Source organism: Oncorhynchus mykiss, chromosome 26, assembly GCF_057628025.1.
Source record: "Oncorhynchus mykiss isolate SJ-2025 chromosome 26, ASM5762802v1, whole genome shotgun sequence".
Taxonomy (NCBI): domain Eukaryota; kingdom Metazoa; phylum Chordata; class Actinopteri; order Salmoniformes; family Salmonidae; genus Oncorhynchus; species Oncorhynchus mykiss.
Genome location: NC_143047.1, coordinates 42,685,001 through 42,705,000, shown reverse-complemented (window position 1 = coordinate 42,705,000; position 20,000 = coordinate 42,685,001). Strand labels below are relative to the sequence as shown.

General features: G+C 47.3%; 1 protein-coding gene across 4 annotated transcripts in view; it reads right to left on the bottom strand.

Annotated features, from left to right (window-relative positions):
- Window positions 1–1,569: 1,569 nt before the first annotated feature.
- The window catches only part of leo1 (LEO1 homolog, Paf1/RNA polymerase II complex component), a 29,677-nt gene continuing 11,246 nt past the window's right edge, over window positions 1,570–20,000 (bottom strand). For 2 of the 4 annotated variants that reach the window (XM_090223159.1, XM_090223162.1), the window contains exons 7-14: window positions 19,511–19,659; window positions 19,215–19,299; window positions 15,991–16,085; window positions 14,026–14,160; window positions 7,762–7,897; window positions 5,211–5,409; window positions 3,038–3,135; window positions 1,570–1,873 (exon numbers count right to left, since the gene is read on the bottom strand). In XM_090223159.1, coding sequence (XP_090079285.1) covers window positions 1,757–1,873; window positions 3,038–3,135; window positions 5,211–5,409; window positions 7,762–7,897; window positions 14,026–14,160; window positions 15,991–16,085; window positions 19,215–19,299; window positions 19,511–19,659 — 1,014 coding nt within the window. In that variant the 3' untranslated portion in view covers window positions 1,570–1,756. The other 2 variants (XM_090223160.1, XM_090223163.1) reach the window with 2 other exon arrangements.

Below are 20,000 nucleotides of genomic sequence, written 5' to 3'. Positions count from 1 at the left end.
ATATGAGGCTGTGTGTCAGAGTGTAGGGTTGAATGTGGCCTGTGTATATGAGGCTGTGTGTCAGAGTGGCTGGTGCAACAATCACTAACCAGCCTCCCATTGTCCTCATCACTCTCTTATTCCCTCGTTCTCCCTCTCGCTCTACTCACCCCTCCAATCCACTCCCGTGATATTCTCCTTTACCTTCTCAAAACCCATTTCTGATCTTGGTTTTGAGTAGACGAGAGGGGACGAGAGGAGTATGAGATGTTCAAAGACTGGTCACTAACCCCCCCTCTCTCCTCTTACCCATCCTCATCCTCCACCACCCTCCTCTCTTACCCATCTTCATCCTCCACCACTCCGCTCTCCTCTTACCCATCCTCATCCTCCACCACCCTCTCCTCTTACCCATCCTCATCCTCCACTCTCCACCACCCTCCTCCTCTCTTACCCATCTTCATCCTGCACCACTCCGCTCTCCTCTTACCCATCCTCATCCTCCTCTCTCACCCATCCCTCCTCTACCCATCCTCATCCTCCCTCTTACCCATCCTCATCCTCCTCCTCACCCATCCTCCTCTCTCCTCTTACCCATCCTCATCCTCTCCTCTTACCCATCCTCATCCTCTCCTCTTACCCATCCTCATCCACCACTCTCCTCTCCTCTTACCCATCCTCATCCTCCGCTCTCCTCTTACCCATCCTCATCCTCCGCTCCTCCTCTTACCCATCCTCATCCCTCACCCATCCTCATCTCTCCTCTCCTACCCATCCTCCTCTCCTCTCCTACCCATCCTCATCCTCCTCTTACCCATCCTCATCCTCCTCTCTCCTCTTACCCATCCTCATCCATCCTCATCTCTCCTCTCCTACCCATCCTCCTCTCCTCTCCTACCCATCCTCATCCTCCTCTTACCCATCCTCATCTCTCCTCTTACCCATCCTCATCTCTCCTCTTACCCATCCTCATCCTCCTCTCCATCCTCCTCTCCTCTTACCCATCCTCATCCTCCTCTCCTCTCCTACCCATCCTCTCCTCTCTTACCCATCCTCATCCTCTCCTCTTACCCATCCTCATCCTCTTACCCATCCTCAACCTCCTCTTACCCATCCTCATCCTCTTACCCATCCTCAACCTCCTCTTACCCATCCTCATCTCTCCTCTCCTACCCATCCTCATCTCTCCTCTTACCCATCCTCATCCTCCTCTCCTCTTACCCATCCTCATCTCTCCTCTCCTACCCATCCTCATCCTCCTCTCTCCTCTTACCCATCCTCATCCTCCTCTCTCCTCTTACCCATCCTCATCCTCCTCTCTCCTCTTACCCATCCTCCTCTCTCCTCTTACCCATCATCATCCTCCACCCCTCCATTCCTTCTCTCTCTGCTGTGCCAGATGGATTGAACAGTATCTACTGTTAGTGAAACGGTCTGACAGTCCATCATCCCCCAGACAGTCCATCATCCCCCAGACAGTCCTTCCCCCCCATCAACTCTCCATCTTTAACCTCCATTAGAAAATGGACATCTTAAAACAAAAACAGTCAAACTGAACTCTAAAAATAAATCATAACAAAGAGACTGAGGTTTGGTCATTGAGATAAACACTTAGTTCATCTGGTCTTTATTCCTACAGCTGTACAGAGCTCTCTCTCTCACACACACACACAGTCATCATTAGAAAATATACAAACTACAACGTTTAGGTCTACATCGCAACGCACTGGATATAACAACACACTGATAATACAATGGTATGATCAACAACATGACATCATTCATCATCTTCCTCCTCCTCTTCGTCGCTGATGACGTATTTCTTTGCCTTCTTGGGTTCCACCTCCTCCTCCTCATCCTCCTCAGCCTTCCTCTTCCCTGAACTCTCCCCTTCCTACAAAGAGGGGGGAGAGAGAAAGAGGGGGGAGAAAACAAAGAGGGGAGAGAGAAAGAGGGGGGAGAAAACAAAGAGGGGGGGAGAAAACAAAGAGGGGGGAGAAAACAAAGAGGGGAGAGAGAAAGAGGGGGAGAAAACAAAGAGGGGGGAGAAAACAAAGGGGGGAGAGAGAAAGAGGGGGGAGAAAACAAAGAGGGGGGAGAAAACAAAGAGGGAGAGAGAAAGAGGGGGGAGAAAACAAAGAGGGGGGAGAGAGAAAGAGGGGGGAGAAAACAAAGAGGGGGGAGAAAACAAAGAGGGGGGAGAGAGAAAGAGGGGGGAGAAAACAAAGAGGGGGGAGAAAACAAAGAGGGGGAGAAAACAAAGAGGGGGGAGAAAACAAAGAGGGGGGAGAAAACAAAGAGGGGGGAGAGAGAAAGAGGGGGGAGAAAACAAAGAGGGGAGAGAGAAAGAGGGGGGAGAGAGAAAGAGGGGGGAGAAAACAAAGAGGGGGGAGAGAAAGAGGGGGGAGAAAACAAAGAGGGGGGAGAAAACAAAGAGGGGGGAGAAAACAAAGAGGGGGGAGAAAACAAAGAGGGGGGAGAGAGAAAGAGGGGGGAGAAAACAAAGAGGGGGTAGAAAACAAAGAGGGGAGAGAGAAAGAGGGGGGAGAAAACAAAGAGGGGGTAGAAAACAAAGAGGGGAGAGAGAAAGAGGGGGGAGAAAACAAAGAGGGGGGAGAGAGAAAGAGGGGGGAGAGAGAAAGAGGGGGGAGAAAACAAAGAGGGGGGAGAAAACAAAGAGGGGGGAGAAAACAAAGAGGGGGGAGAAAACAAAGAGGGGGGAGAAAACAAAGAGGGGGAGAAAACAAAGAGGGGGAGAAAACAAAGAGGGGGGAGAAAACAAAGAGGGGGGAGAAAACAAAGAGGGGAGAGAGAAAGAGGGGGGAGAAAACAAAGAGGGGAGAGAGAAAACAAAGAGGGGGGAGAAAACAAAGAGGGGGGAGAGAGACAGGAAAAATGTGATTTGACTCACTTCAGATCTGCCTCAAAGTGCCTTGTTAGCTGAACTAGGTTCCTATATGTAGTGATTCACAATGTCTCCTGCTGGTAGATCATAGGACTGCACCCTCTGTCATCTCTCCATTCTCTCACTGTACTAACACCTGTGTGTGTGTCTCACCTCGTCAGAGTCTAGTTTCTTGGCCTTGAGCAGTCTCTGGGCTTTATCATCATCAGAACCCTCATCACTGTCAGACGAGTAGATCCGAGCACGCTCCTCTATATGGAGAGAGGAGAGGGACGGAGGAGAGGAGAGGGACGGAGGAGAGGAGAGGGACGGAGGAGAGGGACGGAAGACGGAAGAGAAAAGAGATGGAAGAGAGGAGGGGGACGGAGGAGAGGAGGGGGACGGAAGAGAAAGAGTGGAGGAGAGACGGAAGAGTGGAGGAGAGACGGAAGAGAAGAGAGACGGAAGAGAGGAGGGGGACGGAGGAGAGGAGAGTGGAGGAGAGGGAAGGGACAGAGGAGAGGAAGGGGACAAAGGAGAGGAGGGGGAAGGAGGAGAGGAGTGGGACGGAAGAGAGGAAGGGGAGAGAACGCATTAAAATGAGCAAATACAAACACTTTCACTGTCTCCTCCTCCCTTGTATTTGATCTGGACGTGTCTCTGTTTAGATATGGTGTGTGTGTCCTCACCCCTCAGCCCTCCTCCTCCTCCTCCTCCCTTGTATTTGATCTGGACGTGTCTCTGTTTAGATATGGTGTGTGTGTCCTCACCCCTCAGCCCTCCTCCTCCTCCTCCTCCCTTGTATTTGATCTGGACGTGTCTCTGTTTAGATATGGTGTGTGTCCTCACCCCTCAGCCCTGCTCCTCCTCCCTTGTATTTGATCTGGATGTCTCTGTTTAGATATGGTGTGTGTGTCCTCACCCCTCAGCCCTCCTCCTCCTCCTCCTCCCTTGTATATGATCTGGATGTCTCTGTTTAGATATGGTGTGTGTGTCCTCACCCCTCAGCCCTCCTCCTCCTCCTCCTCCCTTGTATTTGATCTGGACGTGTCTCTGTTTAGATATGGTGTGTGTGTCCTCACCCCTCAGCCCTGCTCCTCCTCCCTTGTATTTGATCTGGACGTGTCTCTGTTTAGATATGGTGTGTGTCCTCACCCCTCAGCCCTGCTCCTCCTCCCTTGTATTTGATCTGGACGTGTCTCTGTTTAGATATGGTGTGTGTCCTCACCCCTCAGCCCTCCTCCTCCTCCTCCCTTGTATTTGATCTGGATGTCTCTGTTTAGATATGGTGTGTGTCCTCACCCCTCAGCCCTGCTCCTCCTCCCTTGTATTTGATCTGGACGTGTCTCTGTTTAGATATGGTGTGTGTCCTCACCCCTCAGCCCTCCTCCTCCTCCTCCCTTGTATTTGATCTGGATGTCTCTGTTTAGATATGGTGTGTGTCCTCACCCCTCAGCCCTCCTCCTCCTCCTCCCTTGTATTTGATCTGGATGTCTCTGTTTAGATATGGTGTGTGTCCTCACCCCTCAGCCCTCCTCCTCCTCCCTTGTATTTGATCTGGACGTGTCTCTGTTTAGATATGGTGTGTGTCCTCACCCCTCAGCCCTCCTCCTCCTCCCTTGTATTTGATCTGGACGTGTCTCTGTTTAGATATGGTGTGTGTCCTCACCCCTCAGCCCTCCTCCTCCTCCTCCTCCCTTGTATTTGATCTGGACGTGTCTCTGTTTAGATATGGTGTGTGTCCTCACCCCTCAGCCCTGCTCCTCCTCCCTTGTATTTGATCTGGACGTGTCTCTGTTTAGATATGGTGTGTGTGTCCTCACCCCTCAGCCCTCCTCCTCCTCCCTTGTATTTGATCTGGACGTGTCTCTGTTTAGATATGGTGTGTGTCCTCACCCCTCAGCCCTGCTCCTCCTCCCTTGTATTTGATCTGGACGTGTCTCTGTTTAGATATGGTGTGTGTGTCCTCACCCCTCAGCCCTCCTCCTCCTCCCTTGTATTTGATCTGGACGTGTCTCTGTTTAGATATGGTGTGTGTGTCCTCACCCCTCAGCCCTCCTCCTCCTCCCTTGTATTTGATCTGGACGTGTCTCTGTTTAGATATGGTGTGTGTCCTCACCCCTCAGCCCTCCTCCTCCTCCCTTGTATTTGATCTGGATGTCTCTGTTTAGATATGGTGTGTGTGTCCTCACCCCTCAGCCCTCCTCCTCCTCCTCCTCCCTTGTATTTGATCTGGATGTCTCTGTTTAGATATGGTGTGTGTGTCCTCACCCCTCAGCCCTCCTCCTCCTCCTCCCTTGTATTTGATCTGGATGTCTCTGTTTAGATATGGTGTGTGTGTCCTCACCCCTCAGCCCTCCTCCTCCTCCTCCCTTGTATTTGCTCTTGATGGCGGCCAGGCTGACCGACTCGTCCCCCTCCTCATCGTCGTCATAGCGATCGGGCTCCAGGTAACCGGCGCTCAGCCCTCGTTGGTGCTGCTTCTCTCTCATCCGCCGCTGTTGTCCCTCACGACGGATAGACGCACGCAGGCGCTCCTCCTCTTTCTGTAGGGGGGAAAGAGATAAGGTGTCGTCCTGTCTATTTGAAATGTTCTGAGAAAATATAGGAGACTGTAATCAGCAACAGAAGCCCAGTCGGTGCTTCTAGAAACAACAGAAAGTCTGTCTCGTCTCCAGACTGTAGTTATTACACTGAACAAAAATATAAACCTCAACATGTAAAGTGTTGGTCCCATGTTTTTAATGAGCTGATGATATAAATGATTCAAGAAATGGTCACATATTCACAAAAAGTGTATTTCTCTCAAATGTTGTCCACAAATGTATTTACATCCCTGTTAGTGAGAATTTATCTTTTGCCAAGATAATCCATCCACCTGACAGGTGTGGCATATCAAGAATCTGATTAAACAGCATGATTCATTACACAGGTGCACCTTCTGCTGGGGGACAATAAAAGGCCACTCTAAAATGTGCAGTTTTGTCACATAATACAATGTCACAGATGTCTCAAGTTTTGAGGGATCGGGCAATTGGCATGCTGACTGCAGGAATGTCCTGAGAATTTGATGTTCATTTCTCTACCATAAAGCACCTCCGTAACATCGTCTTAGAGAATTTGGCAGTACGTCCAACCGGCCTTACAACCGCACCAGCCCCAGGACCTTCACATCCGACTTCTTCACCTGCGGGATCGTCTGAAACCTGCCACCCAGACAAACTGTTGAAACTGTGGGTTTGCACAACAGTTCTGTACAAACGGTCAGAAACCGTCTCGGGGAAGCTCATCTGAGTGTTCGTCATCCTCACCGGGGTCTTGACTTGACTGCAGTTCAGTTGTAACCAACTTCAGTGGACGAATGCTCCCCTTCGACGGCCACTGGCACACAGGAGTTTCAGCTGTACCAGGCAGATGGCACACAGGAGTTTCAACTGTACCAGGCAGATGGCACACAGGAGTTTCAGCTGTACCAGGCAGATGGCACACAGGAGTTTCAGCTGTACCAGGCAGATGGCACACAGGAGAAGTTTCAACTGTACAAGGCAGATGGCACACAGGAGAAGTTTCAACTGTACCAGGCAGATGGCACACAGGAGAAGTTTCAACTGTACAAGGCAGATGGCACACAGGAGAAGTTTCAACTGTACAAGGCAGATGGCACACAGGAGAAGTTTCAACTGTACAAGGCAGATGGCACACAGGAGAAGTTTCCACTGTACCAGGCAGATGGCACACAGGAGAAGTTTCAACTGTACCAGGCAGATGGCACACAGGAGAAGTTTCAACTGTACAAGGCAGATGGCACACAGGAGAAGTTTCAACTGTACCAGGCAGATGGCACACAGGAGAAGTTTCAACTGTACCAGGCAGATGGCACACAGGAGAAGTTTCAACTGTACCAGGCAGATGGCACACAGGAGAAGTTTCAACTGTACCAGGCAGATGGCAAACAGGAGTTTCAACTGTACCAGGCAGATGGCACACAGGAGTTTCAACTGTACCAGGCAGATGGCAAACAGGAGTTTCAACTGTACCAGGCAGATGGCAAACAGGAGTTTCAACTGTACCAGGCAGATGGCAAACAGGAGTTTCAGCTGTACCAGGCAGATGGCAGACAGCGTGTATGGTGTTGTGTGGGCCAGCAGTTTGCTGATGTCAACGTTGTGAACAGAAGACACACACCGTGATGGTATGGGGCAAGCATAAACTATGAACAACGAACACAATTGCATTTTAAATCAATGGAAATTTGAATGCACAGAGATACCGTGACGAGATCCTGAGGTTCATTGTCGTGCCGTTCATCACCTCATGTTTCAGCATGATAATGCACGGCCCCATGTCGCAAGGATCTGTACACAATTCCTGGAAGCTGAAAATGTCCCAGTTCTTCCATGCCCTGTATACTCACCAGATATGTAACCCATTGAGCATGTTTGGGATGCTCTGGATCGACATGTACGACAGCGTGTTCCTAGTTCCCAGCCCATTTCCAGCAACTTCACACAGCCATTGAAGAGGAGTGGGACAACATTCCACAGGCCACAATCAACAGCCTGATCAACTCTATGTGAAGGAGATGTGTCGCGCTGCATGAGGCAAATGGTGGTCACACCAGATACTGACTGGTTCTCTTTATCTACGGGTTCTGTGACCAACAGATGCATATCTGTAGTCCCAGTCATGTGAAATCCATAGATTAGGGCCTAATGCATTTATTTCAATTGACTGATTTACTTATATGAAATGTAAACTCAGTAAAATCTTTTAAAATCGTTCCATTTTTTTGCGTTCATATTTTTGCTGAGTGTAGTTCTGCTAACATTACACCACACATCTCATAACCTTTATTACATGACATCCTATATGAGATGACACCGTCCAGCGTGTGTTACCTTGATCATCTCGTTGCGTTGAGACTCGGGGTCTCGTCCAGCCATGGGCAGTATTCTGATCTTCTGGGTCTTCGAGCAGCGGTCAGCCAGAGAGAGGGTCATCTTCCTGTGGGTGGCACTGTCTGTGGAGTGGGGTCTGGAGAGAAAACACACAATAAACAGCTTTATATCTCAAATCAGACATTCATGTTTGTTCCTTTAAACTGAAAGAGGAACAGCGTCTCATAATACTGAACCAAAACAAGTCCCCTTCTAATACTGTACCAAAACAAGTCCCCTTCTATTGTAATACTGTACCAAAACAAGTCCCTTTCTATTGTAATACTGTACCAAAACAAGTCCCGTTCCATTCCAATACTGTACCAAAACAAGTCCCCTTCTATTGTAATACTGTACCAAAACAAGTCCCCTTCTAATACTGTACCAAAACAAGTCCCCTTCTATTGTAATACTGTACCAAAACAAGTCCCCTTCTATTGTAATACTGTACCAAAACAAGTCCCCTTCTATTGTAATACTGTACCAAAACAAGTCCCGTTCCATTCCAATACTGTACCAAAACAAGTCCCATTCTAATACTGTACCAAAACAAGTCCCCTTCTATTGTAATACTGTACCAAAACAAGTCCCCTTCTATTGTAATACTGTACCAAAACAAGTCCCGTTCCATTCCAATACTGTACCAAAACAAGTCCCGTTCGATTGTAATACTGTACCAAAACAAGTCCCCTTCTAATACTGTACCAAAACAAGTCCCCTTCTATTGTAATACTGTACCAAAACAAGTCCCCTTCTATTGTAATACTGTACCAAAACAAGTCCCCTTCTATTGTAATACTGTACCAAAACAAGTCCCCTTCTAATACTGTACCAAAACAAGTCCCCTTCTATTGTAATACTGTACCAAAACAAGTCCCCTTCTATTGTAATACTGTACCAAAACAAGTCCCATTCTAATACTGTACCAAAACAAGTCCCCTTCTATTGTAATACTGTACCAAAACAAGTCCCCTTCTATTGTAATACTGTACCAAAACAAGTCCCGTTCCATTCCAATACTGTACCAAAACAAGTCCCCTTCGATTGTAATACTGTACCAAAACAAGTCCCCTTCTAATACTGTACCAAAACAAGTCCCCTTCTATTGTAATACTGTACCAAAACAAGTCCCGTTCCATTCCAATACTGTACCAAAACAAGTCCCCTTCTATTGTAATACTGTACCAAAACAAGTCCCCTTCTATTGTAATACTGTACCAAAACAAGTCCCCTTCTATTGTAATACTGTACCAAAACAAGTCCCCTTCGATTGTAATACTGTACCAAAACAAGTCCCCTTCTAATACTGTACCAAAACAAGTCCCCTTCTATTGTAATACTGTACCAAAACAAGTCCCCTTCTATTGTAATACTGTACCAAAACAAGTCCCCTTCTATTGTAATACTGTACCAAAACAAGTCCCCTTCTATTGTAATACTGTACCAAAACAAGTCCCGTTCCATTCCAATACTGTACCAAAACAAGTCCCATTATATTGTAATACTGTACCAAAACAAGTCCCCTTATATTGTAATACTGTACCAAAACAAGTCCCCTTCTAATACTGTACGAAAACAAGTCCCCTTCTATTGTAATACTGTACCAAAACAAGTCCCCTTCTATTGTAATACTGTACCAAAACAAGTCCCCTTCTATTGTAATACTGTACCAAAACAAGTCCCCTCACTATTCCATCTGGAGGGAGTTCAGCTTAGATACTGTGGTGTTGTTCACTATACCATCTGGAGGGAGCTCAGCTCAGCTTAGATACTGTGTTGTTCACTATTCCATCTGGAGGGAGCTCAGCTTAGATACTGTGTTGTTGTTCACTATACCATCTGGACGGAGCTCAGCTTAGATACTGTGTTGTTGTTCACTATACCATCTGGAGGGAGCTCAGCTTAGATACTGTGTTGTTGTCCACTATACCATCTGGACGGAGCTCAGCTTAGATACTGTGTTGTTGTTCACTATACCATCTGGAGGGAGCTCAGCTTAGATACTGTGTTGTTGTTCACTATACCATCTGGAGGGAGCTCAGCTTAGATACTGTGTTGTTGTTCACTATTCCATCTGGAGGGAGCTCAGCTTAGATACTGTGTTGTTCACTATTCCATCTGGAGGGAGCTCAGCTTAGATACTGTGTTGTTGTTCACTATACCATCTGGACGGAGCTCAGCTTAGATACTGTGTTGTTGTTCACTATACCATCTGGAGGGAGCTCAGCTTAGATACTGTGTTGTTGTTCACTATACCATCTGGAGGGAGCTCAGCTTAGATACTGTGTTGTTGTCCACTATTCCATCTGGAGGGAGCTCAGCTTAGATACTGTGCTGTTGTTCACTATTCCATCTGGAGGGAGCTCAGCTTAGATACTGTGTTGTTCACTATTCCATCTGGAGGGAGCTCAGCTTAGATACTGTGTTGTTGTTCACTATACCATCTGGACGGAGCTCAGCTTAGATACTGTGTTGTTGTCCACTATTCCATCTGGAGGGAGCTCAGCTTAGATACTGTGCTGTTGTTCACTATACCATCTGGAGGGAGCTCAGCTTAGATACTGTGTTGTTCACTATTCCATCTGGAGGGAGCTCAGCTTAGATACTGTGTTGTTCACTATTCCATCTGGAGGGAGCTCAGCTTAGATACTGTGTTGTTGTTCACTATTCCATCTGGACGGAGCTCAGCTTAGATACTGTGTTGTTGTTCACTATTCCATCTGGAGGGAGCTCAGCTTGGATACTGTGTTGTTGTCCACTATTCCATCTGGAGGGAGCTCAGCTCAGCTTAGATACTGTGTTGTTGTCCACTATTCCATCTGGAGGGAGCTCAGCTTAGATACTGTGTTGTTGTTCACTATTCCATCTGGAGGGAGCTCAGCTTAGATACTGTGTTGTTGTTCACTATTCCATCTGGAGGGAGCTCAGCTTAGATACTGTGTTGTTGTCCACTATTCCATCTGGAGGGAGCTCAGCTTAGATACTGTGTTGTTGTCCACTATTCCATCTGGAGGGAGCTCAGCTTGGATACTGTGTTGTTGTTCACTATTCCATCTGGAGGGAGCTCAGCTCAGCTTAGATACTGTGTTGTTGTCCACTATTCCATCTGGAGGGAGCTCAGCTTAGATACTGTGTTGTTGTTCACTATTCCATCTGGAGGGAGCTCAGCTTAGATACTGTGTTGTTGTTCACTATTCCATCTGGAGGGAGCTCAGCTTAGATACTGTGTTGTTGTTCACTATTCCATCTGGAGGGAGCTCAGCTCAGCTTAGATACTGTGTTGTTGTTCACTCATCTGGACGGAGCTCAGCTTGGATACTGTGTTGTTGTTCACTATTCCATCTGGAGGGAGCTCAGCTTAGATACTGTGTTGTTGTCCACTATACCATCTGGAGGGAGCTCAGCTTAGATACTGTGTTGTTGTTCACTATTCCATCTGGAGGGAGCTCAGCTCAGCTTAGACACTGTGTTGTTGTCCACTATTCCATCTGGAGGGAGCTCAGCTTAGATACTGTGTTGTTGTTCACTATTCCATCTGGAGGGAGCTCAGCTTAGATACTGTGTTGTTGTTCACTATTCCATCTGGAGGGAGCTCAGCTTAGATACTGTGTTGTTGTTCACTATTCCATCTGGAGGGAGCTCAGCTCAGCTTAGATACTGTGTTGTTGTTCACTCATCTGGACGGAGCTCAGCTTGGATACTGTGTTGTTGTTCACTATTCCATCTGGAGGGAGCTCAGCTTAGATACTGTGTTGTTGTCAACTATACCATCTGGAGGGAGCTCAGCTTAGATACTGTGTTGTTGTTCACTATTCCATCTGGAGGGAGCTCAGCTCAGCTTAGATACTGTGTTGTTCACTATTCCATCTGGAGGGAGCTCAGCTCAGCTTAGATACTGTGTTGTTGTTCACTATTCCATCTGGAGGGAGCTCAGCTTAGATACTGTGTTGTTGTTCACTATTCCATCTGGACGGAACTCAGCTTAGATACTGTGTTGTTGTCCACTATTCCATCTGGACGGAGCTCAGCTTAGATACTGTGTTGTTGTTCACTATACCATCTGGAGGGAGCTCAGCTTAGATACTGTGTTGTTGTTCACTATTCCATCTGGAGGGAGCTCAGCTTAGATACTGTGTTGTTCACTATTCCATCTGGAGGGAGCTCAGCTCAGCTTAGATACTGTGTTGTTGTTCACTATTCCATCTGGACGGAGCTCAGCTTAGATACTGTGTTGTTCACTATTCCATCTGGAGGGAGCTCAGCTCAGCTTAGATACTGTGTTGTTGTTCACTATTCCATCTGGAGGGAGCTCAGCTTAGATACTGTGTTGTTCACTATTCCATCTGGAGGGAGCTCAGCTCAGCTTAGATACTGTGTTGTTGTCCACTATACCATCTGGAGGGAGCTCAGCTTAGATACTGTGTTGTTCACTATTCCATCTGGAGGGAGCTCAGCTTAGATACTGTGTTGTTGTTCACTATTCCATCTGGAGGGAGCTCAGCTTAGATACTGTGTTGTTGTTCACTATACCATCTGGAGGGAGCTCAGCTTAGATACTGTGTTGTTGTTCACTATTCCATCTGGAGGGAGCTCAGCTTAGATACTGTGTTGTTGTCCACTATACCATCTGGAGGGAGCTCAGCTTAGATACTGTGTTGTTGTTCACTATTCCATCTGGAGGGAGCTCAGCTTAGATACTGTGTTGTTCACTATTCCATCTGGACGGAGCTCAGCTTAGATACTGTGCTGTTGTTCACTATTCCATCTGGAGGGAGCTCAGCTTAGATACTGTGTTGTTGTTCACTATTCCATCTGGACGGAGCTCAGCTTAGATACTGTGTTGTTGTTCACTATTCCATCTGGAGGGAGCTCAGCTTAGATACTGTGTTGTTGTTCACTATTCCATCTGGACGGAGCTCAGCTTAGATACTGTGTTGTTGTTCACTATACCATCTGGAGGGAGCTCAGCTTAGATACTGTGTTGTTGTTCACTATTCCATCTGGAGGGAGCTCAGCTCAGATACTGTGTTGTTGTTCACTATACCATCTGGAGGGAGCTCAGCTTAGATACTGTGTTGTTGTTCACTATACCATCTGAAGGGAGCTCAGCTCAGCTTAGATACTGTGTTGTTGTCCACTATACCATCTGGAGGGAGCTCAGCTTAGATACTGTGTTGTTGTTCACTATTCCATCTGGAGGGAGCTCAGCTTAGATACTGTGTTGTTGTTCACTATACCATCTGGACGGAGCTCAGCTTAGATACTGTGTTGTTGTTCACTATACCATCTGGAGGGAGCTCAGCTTAGATACTGTGTTGTTGTTCACTATACCATCTGGAGGGAGCTCAGCTTAGATACTGTGTTGTTGTTCACTATTCCATCTGGACGGAGCTCAGCTTAGATACTGTGTTGTTGTTCACTATTCCATCTGGAGGGAGCTCAGCTTAGATACTGTGTTGTTGTCCACTATTCCATCTGGAGGGAGCTCAGCTCAGATACTGTGTTGTTGTTCACTATTCCATCTGGAGGGAGCTCAGCTTAGATACTGTGTTGTTGTCCACTATACCATCTGGAGGGAGCTCAGCTTAGATACTGTGTTGTTGTTCACTATTCCATCTGGAGGGAGCTCAGCTCAGCTTAGATACTGTGTTGTTGTTCACTATTCCATCTGGAGGGAGCTCAGCTTAGATACTGTGTTGTTGTTCACTATTCCATCTGGAGGGAGCTCAGCTTGGATACTGTGTTGTTGTTCACTATTCCATCTGGAGGGAGCTCAGCTTAGATACTGTGTTGTTGTTCACTATACCATCTGGAGGGAGCTCAGCTTAGATACTGTGTTGTTGTTCACTATTCCATCTGGAGGGAGCTCAGCTCAGCTTAGATACTGTGTTGTTGTTCACTATACCATCTGGAGGGAGCTCAGCTTAGATACTGTGTTGTTGTCCACTATACCATCTGGAGGGAGCTCAGCTCAGCTTAGATACTGTGTTGTTGTTCACTATACCATCTGGAGGGAGCTCAGCTTAGATACTGTGTTGTTGTCCACTATACCATCTGGACGGAACGTGTTCCTGTATTCGGTGCATGACGTCTTTCAGAGCTTTGGGTTGGGGTTCAGACAAAGAGCAAGGTGTGTGTATGCCTACATACAGTGTGTGTGTGTGTGTGTGTGTGTGTGTGTGTGTGTGTGTGTGTGTGTGTGTGTGTGTGTATAGACAGTGTTACCTGAAGGTGAGTTTGGTCTTGAACACAGCCTGTCCCTGTAGTCCAGTTCCTTGTCTGATGAACAGGTGGTTGTGGTCTCCTTGGAGAGGAGCTTTATACACATCAAACACCTCGTTGCCCAGGTGGAGAGACATGCTGTGGAGACAGAACACATCAAACACCTTCGTTACCCAGGTGGAGAGACATGCTGTGGAGACAGAACACATCAAACACCTCGTTGCCCAGGTGGAGAGACATGCTGTGGAGACAGAACACATCAAACACCTTCGTTACCCAGGTGGAGAGACATGCTGTGAAGACAGAACACATCCACAGATACATACACACGTAAACACACATTTCCCCATTGTTAAATCAATGTATTAATTATTCAAACACAATCATCAGGAGTCCCAGCGTTACTCCTCTTCATCAGCTGTCCCAGCGTTACTCCTCTTCCCAGCGTTACTCCTCTTCATCAGGAGTCCCAGCGTTACTCCTCTTCATCAGGAGTCCCAGCGTTACTCCTCTTCATCAGGAGTCCCAGCGTTACTCCTCTTCATCAGGAGTCCCAGCGTTACTCCTCTTCATCAGGAGTCCCAGCGTTACTCCTCTTCATCAGGAGTCCCAGCGTTACTCCTCTTCATCAGCTGTCCCAGCGTTACTCCTCTTCATCAGGAGTCCCAGCGTTACTCCTCTTCATCAGGAGTCCCAGCGTTACTCCTCTTCATCAGCTGTCCAGCGTTACTCCTCTTCATCAGGAGTCCCAGCGTTACTCCTCTTCATCAGGAGTCCCAGCGTTACTCCTCTTCATCAGGAGTCCCAGCGTTACTCCTCTTCATCAGGAGTCCAGCGTTACTCCTCTTCATCAGGAGTCCCAGCGTTACTCCTCTTCATCAGGAGTCCCAGCGTTACTCCTCTTCATCAGCTGTCCCAGCGTTACTCCTCTTCATCAGCTGTCCAGCGTTACTCCTCTTCATCAGCTGTCCCAGCGTTACTCCTCTTCATCAGGAGTCCCAGCGTTACTCCTCTTCATCAGCTGTCCCAGCGTTACTCCTCTTCATCAGCTGTCCCAGCGTTACTCCTCTTCATCAGCTGTCCCAGCGTTACTCCTCTTCATCAGGAGTCCCAGCGTTACTCCTCTTCATCAGGAGTCCCAGCGTTACTCCTCTTCATCAGCTGTCCCAGCGTTACTCCTCTTCATCAGGAGTCCCAGCGTTACTCCTCTTCATCAGGAGTCCCAGCGTTACTCCTCTTCATCAGGAGTCCCAGCGTTACTCCTCTTCATCAGGAGTCCCAGCGTTACTCCTCTTCATCAGGAGTCCCAGCGTTACTCCTCTTCATCAGGAGTCCCAGCGTTATTCCTCTTCATCAGGAGTCCCAGCGTTACTCCTCTTCATCAGCTGTCCAGCGTTACTCCTCTTCATCAGGAGTCCCAGCGTTACTCCTCTTCATCAGGAGTCCCAGCGTTACTCCTCTTCATCAGGAGTCCCAGCGTTACTCCTCTTCATCAGGAGTCCCAGCGTTACTCCTCTTCATCAGGAGTCCCAGCGTTACTCCTCTTCATCAGCTGTCCCAGCGTTACTCCTCTTCATCAGGAGTCCCAGCGTTACTCCTCTTCATCAGGAGTCCCAGCGTTACTCCTCTTCATCAGGAGTCCCAGCGTTATTCCTCTTCATCAGGAGTCCCAGCGTTACTCCTCTTCATCAGCTGTCCCAGCGTTACTCCTCTTCATCAGCTGTCCCGGCGTTACTCCTCTTCATCAGGAGTCCCAGCGTTACTCCTCTTCATCAGCTGTCCCAGCGTTATTCCTCTTCATCAGCTGTCCCAGCGTTACTCCTCTTCATCAGCTGTCCCAGCGTTACTCCTCTTCATCAGCTGTCCCAGCGTTACTCCTCTTCATCAGCTGTCCCAGCGTTACTCCTCTTCATCTAGCCCTCTGAGGGTCTTGTGTGTGTGTGTACGTGTGTGTGTGCGCGCGCTGACCTGCCGTCAGACCACTTGACGATGCGGGCGTTACTCTCTCTGCTCTCGTTCCCCTCCTCGTCTTTCTTGGCTCTCCACCGGATAGTATTCTCAACCTGAACACAGAGCACTGTTACATTACAACACTGTTACATTACAACACTGTTACATCACACAGAACACTGTTACATCACACAGAACACTGTCACATCACAGTCCCATCACACATATCACTGTTCCATCACAACACTGTTACATCACATAGAGCACTGTAACATCACACAGAACACTGTTACATCACACAGAACACTGTTACATCACACAGAACAATGTTACATCACACAGAACACTGTCACATCACAGTCCCATCACACATATCACTGTTCCATCACAACACTGTTACATCACACAGAGCACTGTTACATCACACAGAACACTGTTACATCACAACACTGTTACATCACACAGAACACTGTTACATCACACAGAACACTGTTACATCACACACACACACAACACTGTTATATCACACAGAGCACTGTTATATCACAACACTGTTACATCACACAGATCACTGTTACATCACAACACTGTTACATCACACAGAACACTGTTACATCACACACACACACAACACTGTTATATCACACAGAGCACTGTTACATCACAACACTGTTACATCACACAGATCACTGTTACATCACACAGATCACTGTTACATCACACAGAACACGTCACATCACTCAGAACACGTCACCGTCACATCACAAACATCACCGTCCCATCACATACAACACCGTCCCATCACATACAACACCGTCCCATCACACACACAACACCGTCCCATCACACACAACACCGTCACATCACACACAACACTGTCACATCACACACAACACCGTCACATCACAACACTGTCACATCACACAGAACACCGTCACATCACAACACCGTCCCATCACACACAACATTGTTACATCACACAGAACACGGTCACATCACACACACAACACTGTCCCATCACACACAAACACAACACTGTCACATCACACACAACACTGTCACATCACACACAACACTGTCACATCACACACAACACTGTCACATCACAACACTGTCACATCACACACACAACACTGTCACATCACACACAAACACATCACACGCAACACTGTCACATCACACACACACAACACTGTCACATCACACACACACACACACACAACACTGTCACATCACACACAACACTGTCACATCACACACACACAACACTGTCACATCACACACACACAACACTGTCACATCACAACACTGTCACATCACAACACTGTCACATCACACACACACAACACATCACACACACACACAACATTGTCACATCACAACACTGTCACATCACATCACTCACAACACTGTCACATCACTGTCACATCACACACACAACACTGTCACATCACTCACAACACTATCACACCACATCACTGTCACACCACACACACAACACTGTCACATCACACACAACACTGTCACATCACACACACACAACACTGTCACATCACACACACAACACTGTCACATCACACACACAACACTGTCACATCACACACACAACACTGTCACATCACACCACTGTCACATCACTGTCACATCACACACACACACAAAACACTGTCACATCACACACACACACACAACACTGTCACATCACACACAACACTATCACATCAAAACACAACACTGTCACATCAAAACACAACACTGTCACATCAAAACACAACACTATCACATCACTCCCAACACTGTCACATCAAAACACAACACTATCACATCACACACAACACTGTCACATCAAAACACAACACTGTCACATCAAAACACAACACTGTCACATCAAAACACAACACTGTCACATCACACACAACACTATCACATCAAAACACAACACTGTCACATCAAAACACAACACTGTCACATCACTCCCAACACTATCACATCACACACACAACACTGTCACATCAAAACACAACACTGTCACATCACTCCCAACACTGTCACATCAATACACAACACTGTCACATCAAAACACAACACTGTCACATCAAAACACAACACTGTCACATCAAAACACAACACTGTCACATCAAAACACAACACTGTCACATCACTCCCAACACTATCACATCACTCCCAACACTATCACATCACTCACAACACTGTCACATCACATCACTCACAACACTGTCACATCACTGTCACATCACACACACAACACTGTCACATCACTCACAACACTATCACACCACATCACTGTCACATCACACACACAACACTGTCACATCACACACACACACACACAACACTGTCATATCACACACACAACACTGTCACATCACACACACAACACTGTCACATCACACACACAACACTGTCACATCACACACACAACACTGTCACATCACACCACTGTCACATCACTGTCACATCACACACACACACAAAACACTGTCACATCACACACACACACAACACTGTCACATCACACACAACACTATCACATCAAAACACAACACTGTCACATCAAAACACAACACTGTCACATCAAAACACAACACTGTCACATCACACACAACACTATCACATCAAAACACAACACTGTCACATCAAAACACAACACTGTCACATCACTCCCAACACTATCACATCACACACACAACACTGTCACATCAAAACACAACACTGTCACATCACTCCCAACACTGTCACATCAATACACAACACTGTCACATCAAAACACAACACTGTCACATCAAAACACAACACTGTCACATCAAAACACAACACTGTCACATCAAAACACAACACTGTCACATCACTATCACATCACTCCCAACACTATCACATCACTCCCAACACTATCACATCACTCCCAACACTATCACATCACTCCCAACACTGTCACATCAATACACAACACTATCACATCACTCCCAACACTGTCACATCAAAACACAACACTGTCACATCAAAACACAACACTGTCACATCAAAACACAACACTGTCACATCAAAACACAACACTGTCACATCAAAACACAACACTGTCACATCACTCCCAACACTGTCACATCAATACACAACACTGTCACATCAATACACAACACTGTCACATCACAAAACTGTCACATCACAACACACACAATACTGTCACATCACACACACAGGGCAAGAACTGAGCACACACACACCTTCAGTTTGAGCCTGGTCCGTCCCTCTTCATCCAACATCTCCTCATCCTCAAACTCATCTTCATAGTACTGGGAGTCAAAGGGTCTGAACAGAGAGGAACACACACATCACATCAGACACAGAGTTCAGAGAGAAGACACTGCTTCTACCTATCCAGACCCTTCACATCTGAAAACATGGGATGCTCAGGAGAAGGTCAGAGTTAGGGGTCAGGGTTAGGGTCCGGGGGGTGTCAGGGTCTAGGGTCAGGGGGAGGGTCAGTAAGTGAACTGGGACCATCTGGGGTGAGTCTAACCTGGGCTCAACAGAGAGGAAGTTGGGTAGTTTGACGAAGTAGAGGTCTGATCCTAGATCAGTGCTGACTTTAGGAATCTCCACCTCGATACGAGTCTCTGGGACGGGCTCCTCCTCAGCCTGCTCCCCTTCCATACCATCCTCTTGGTCCTGGGGAGAGAAACACGCACAGAGACACACACACACAGAGAGACACGCACACACAGAGAGACACGCACACACAGAGAGACACACACACACAGAGAGACACACACACACACAGAGACACACACACACACAGAGAGACACACACACACAGAGAGACACACACACACAGAGAGAGACACACACACAGAGAGACACACACACAGAGAGACACACACACAGAGAGACACACACAGAGAGACACACACACAGAGAGACACACACAGACTCTTCATTATTAGTTATTGTAACATGCAGAGGTAAAGTGTCTCTCACCAGGGGTTGTCCTGGAGTGGGGGGGGGGGGGA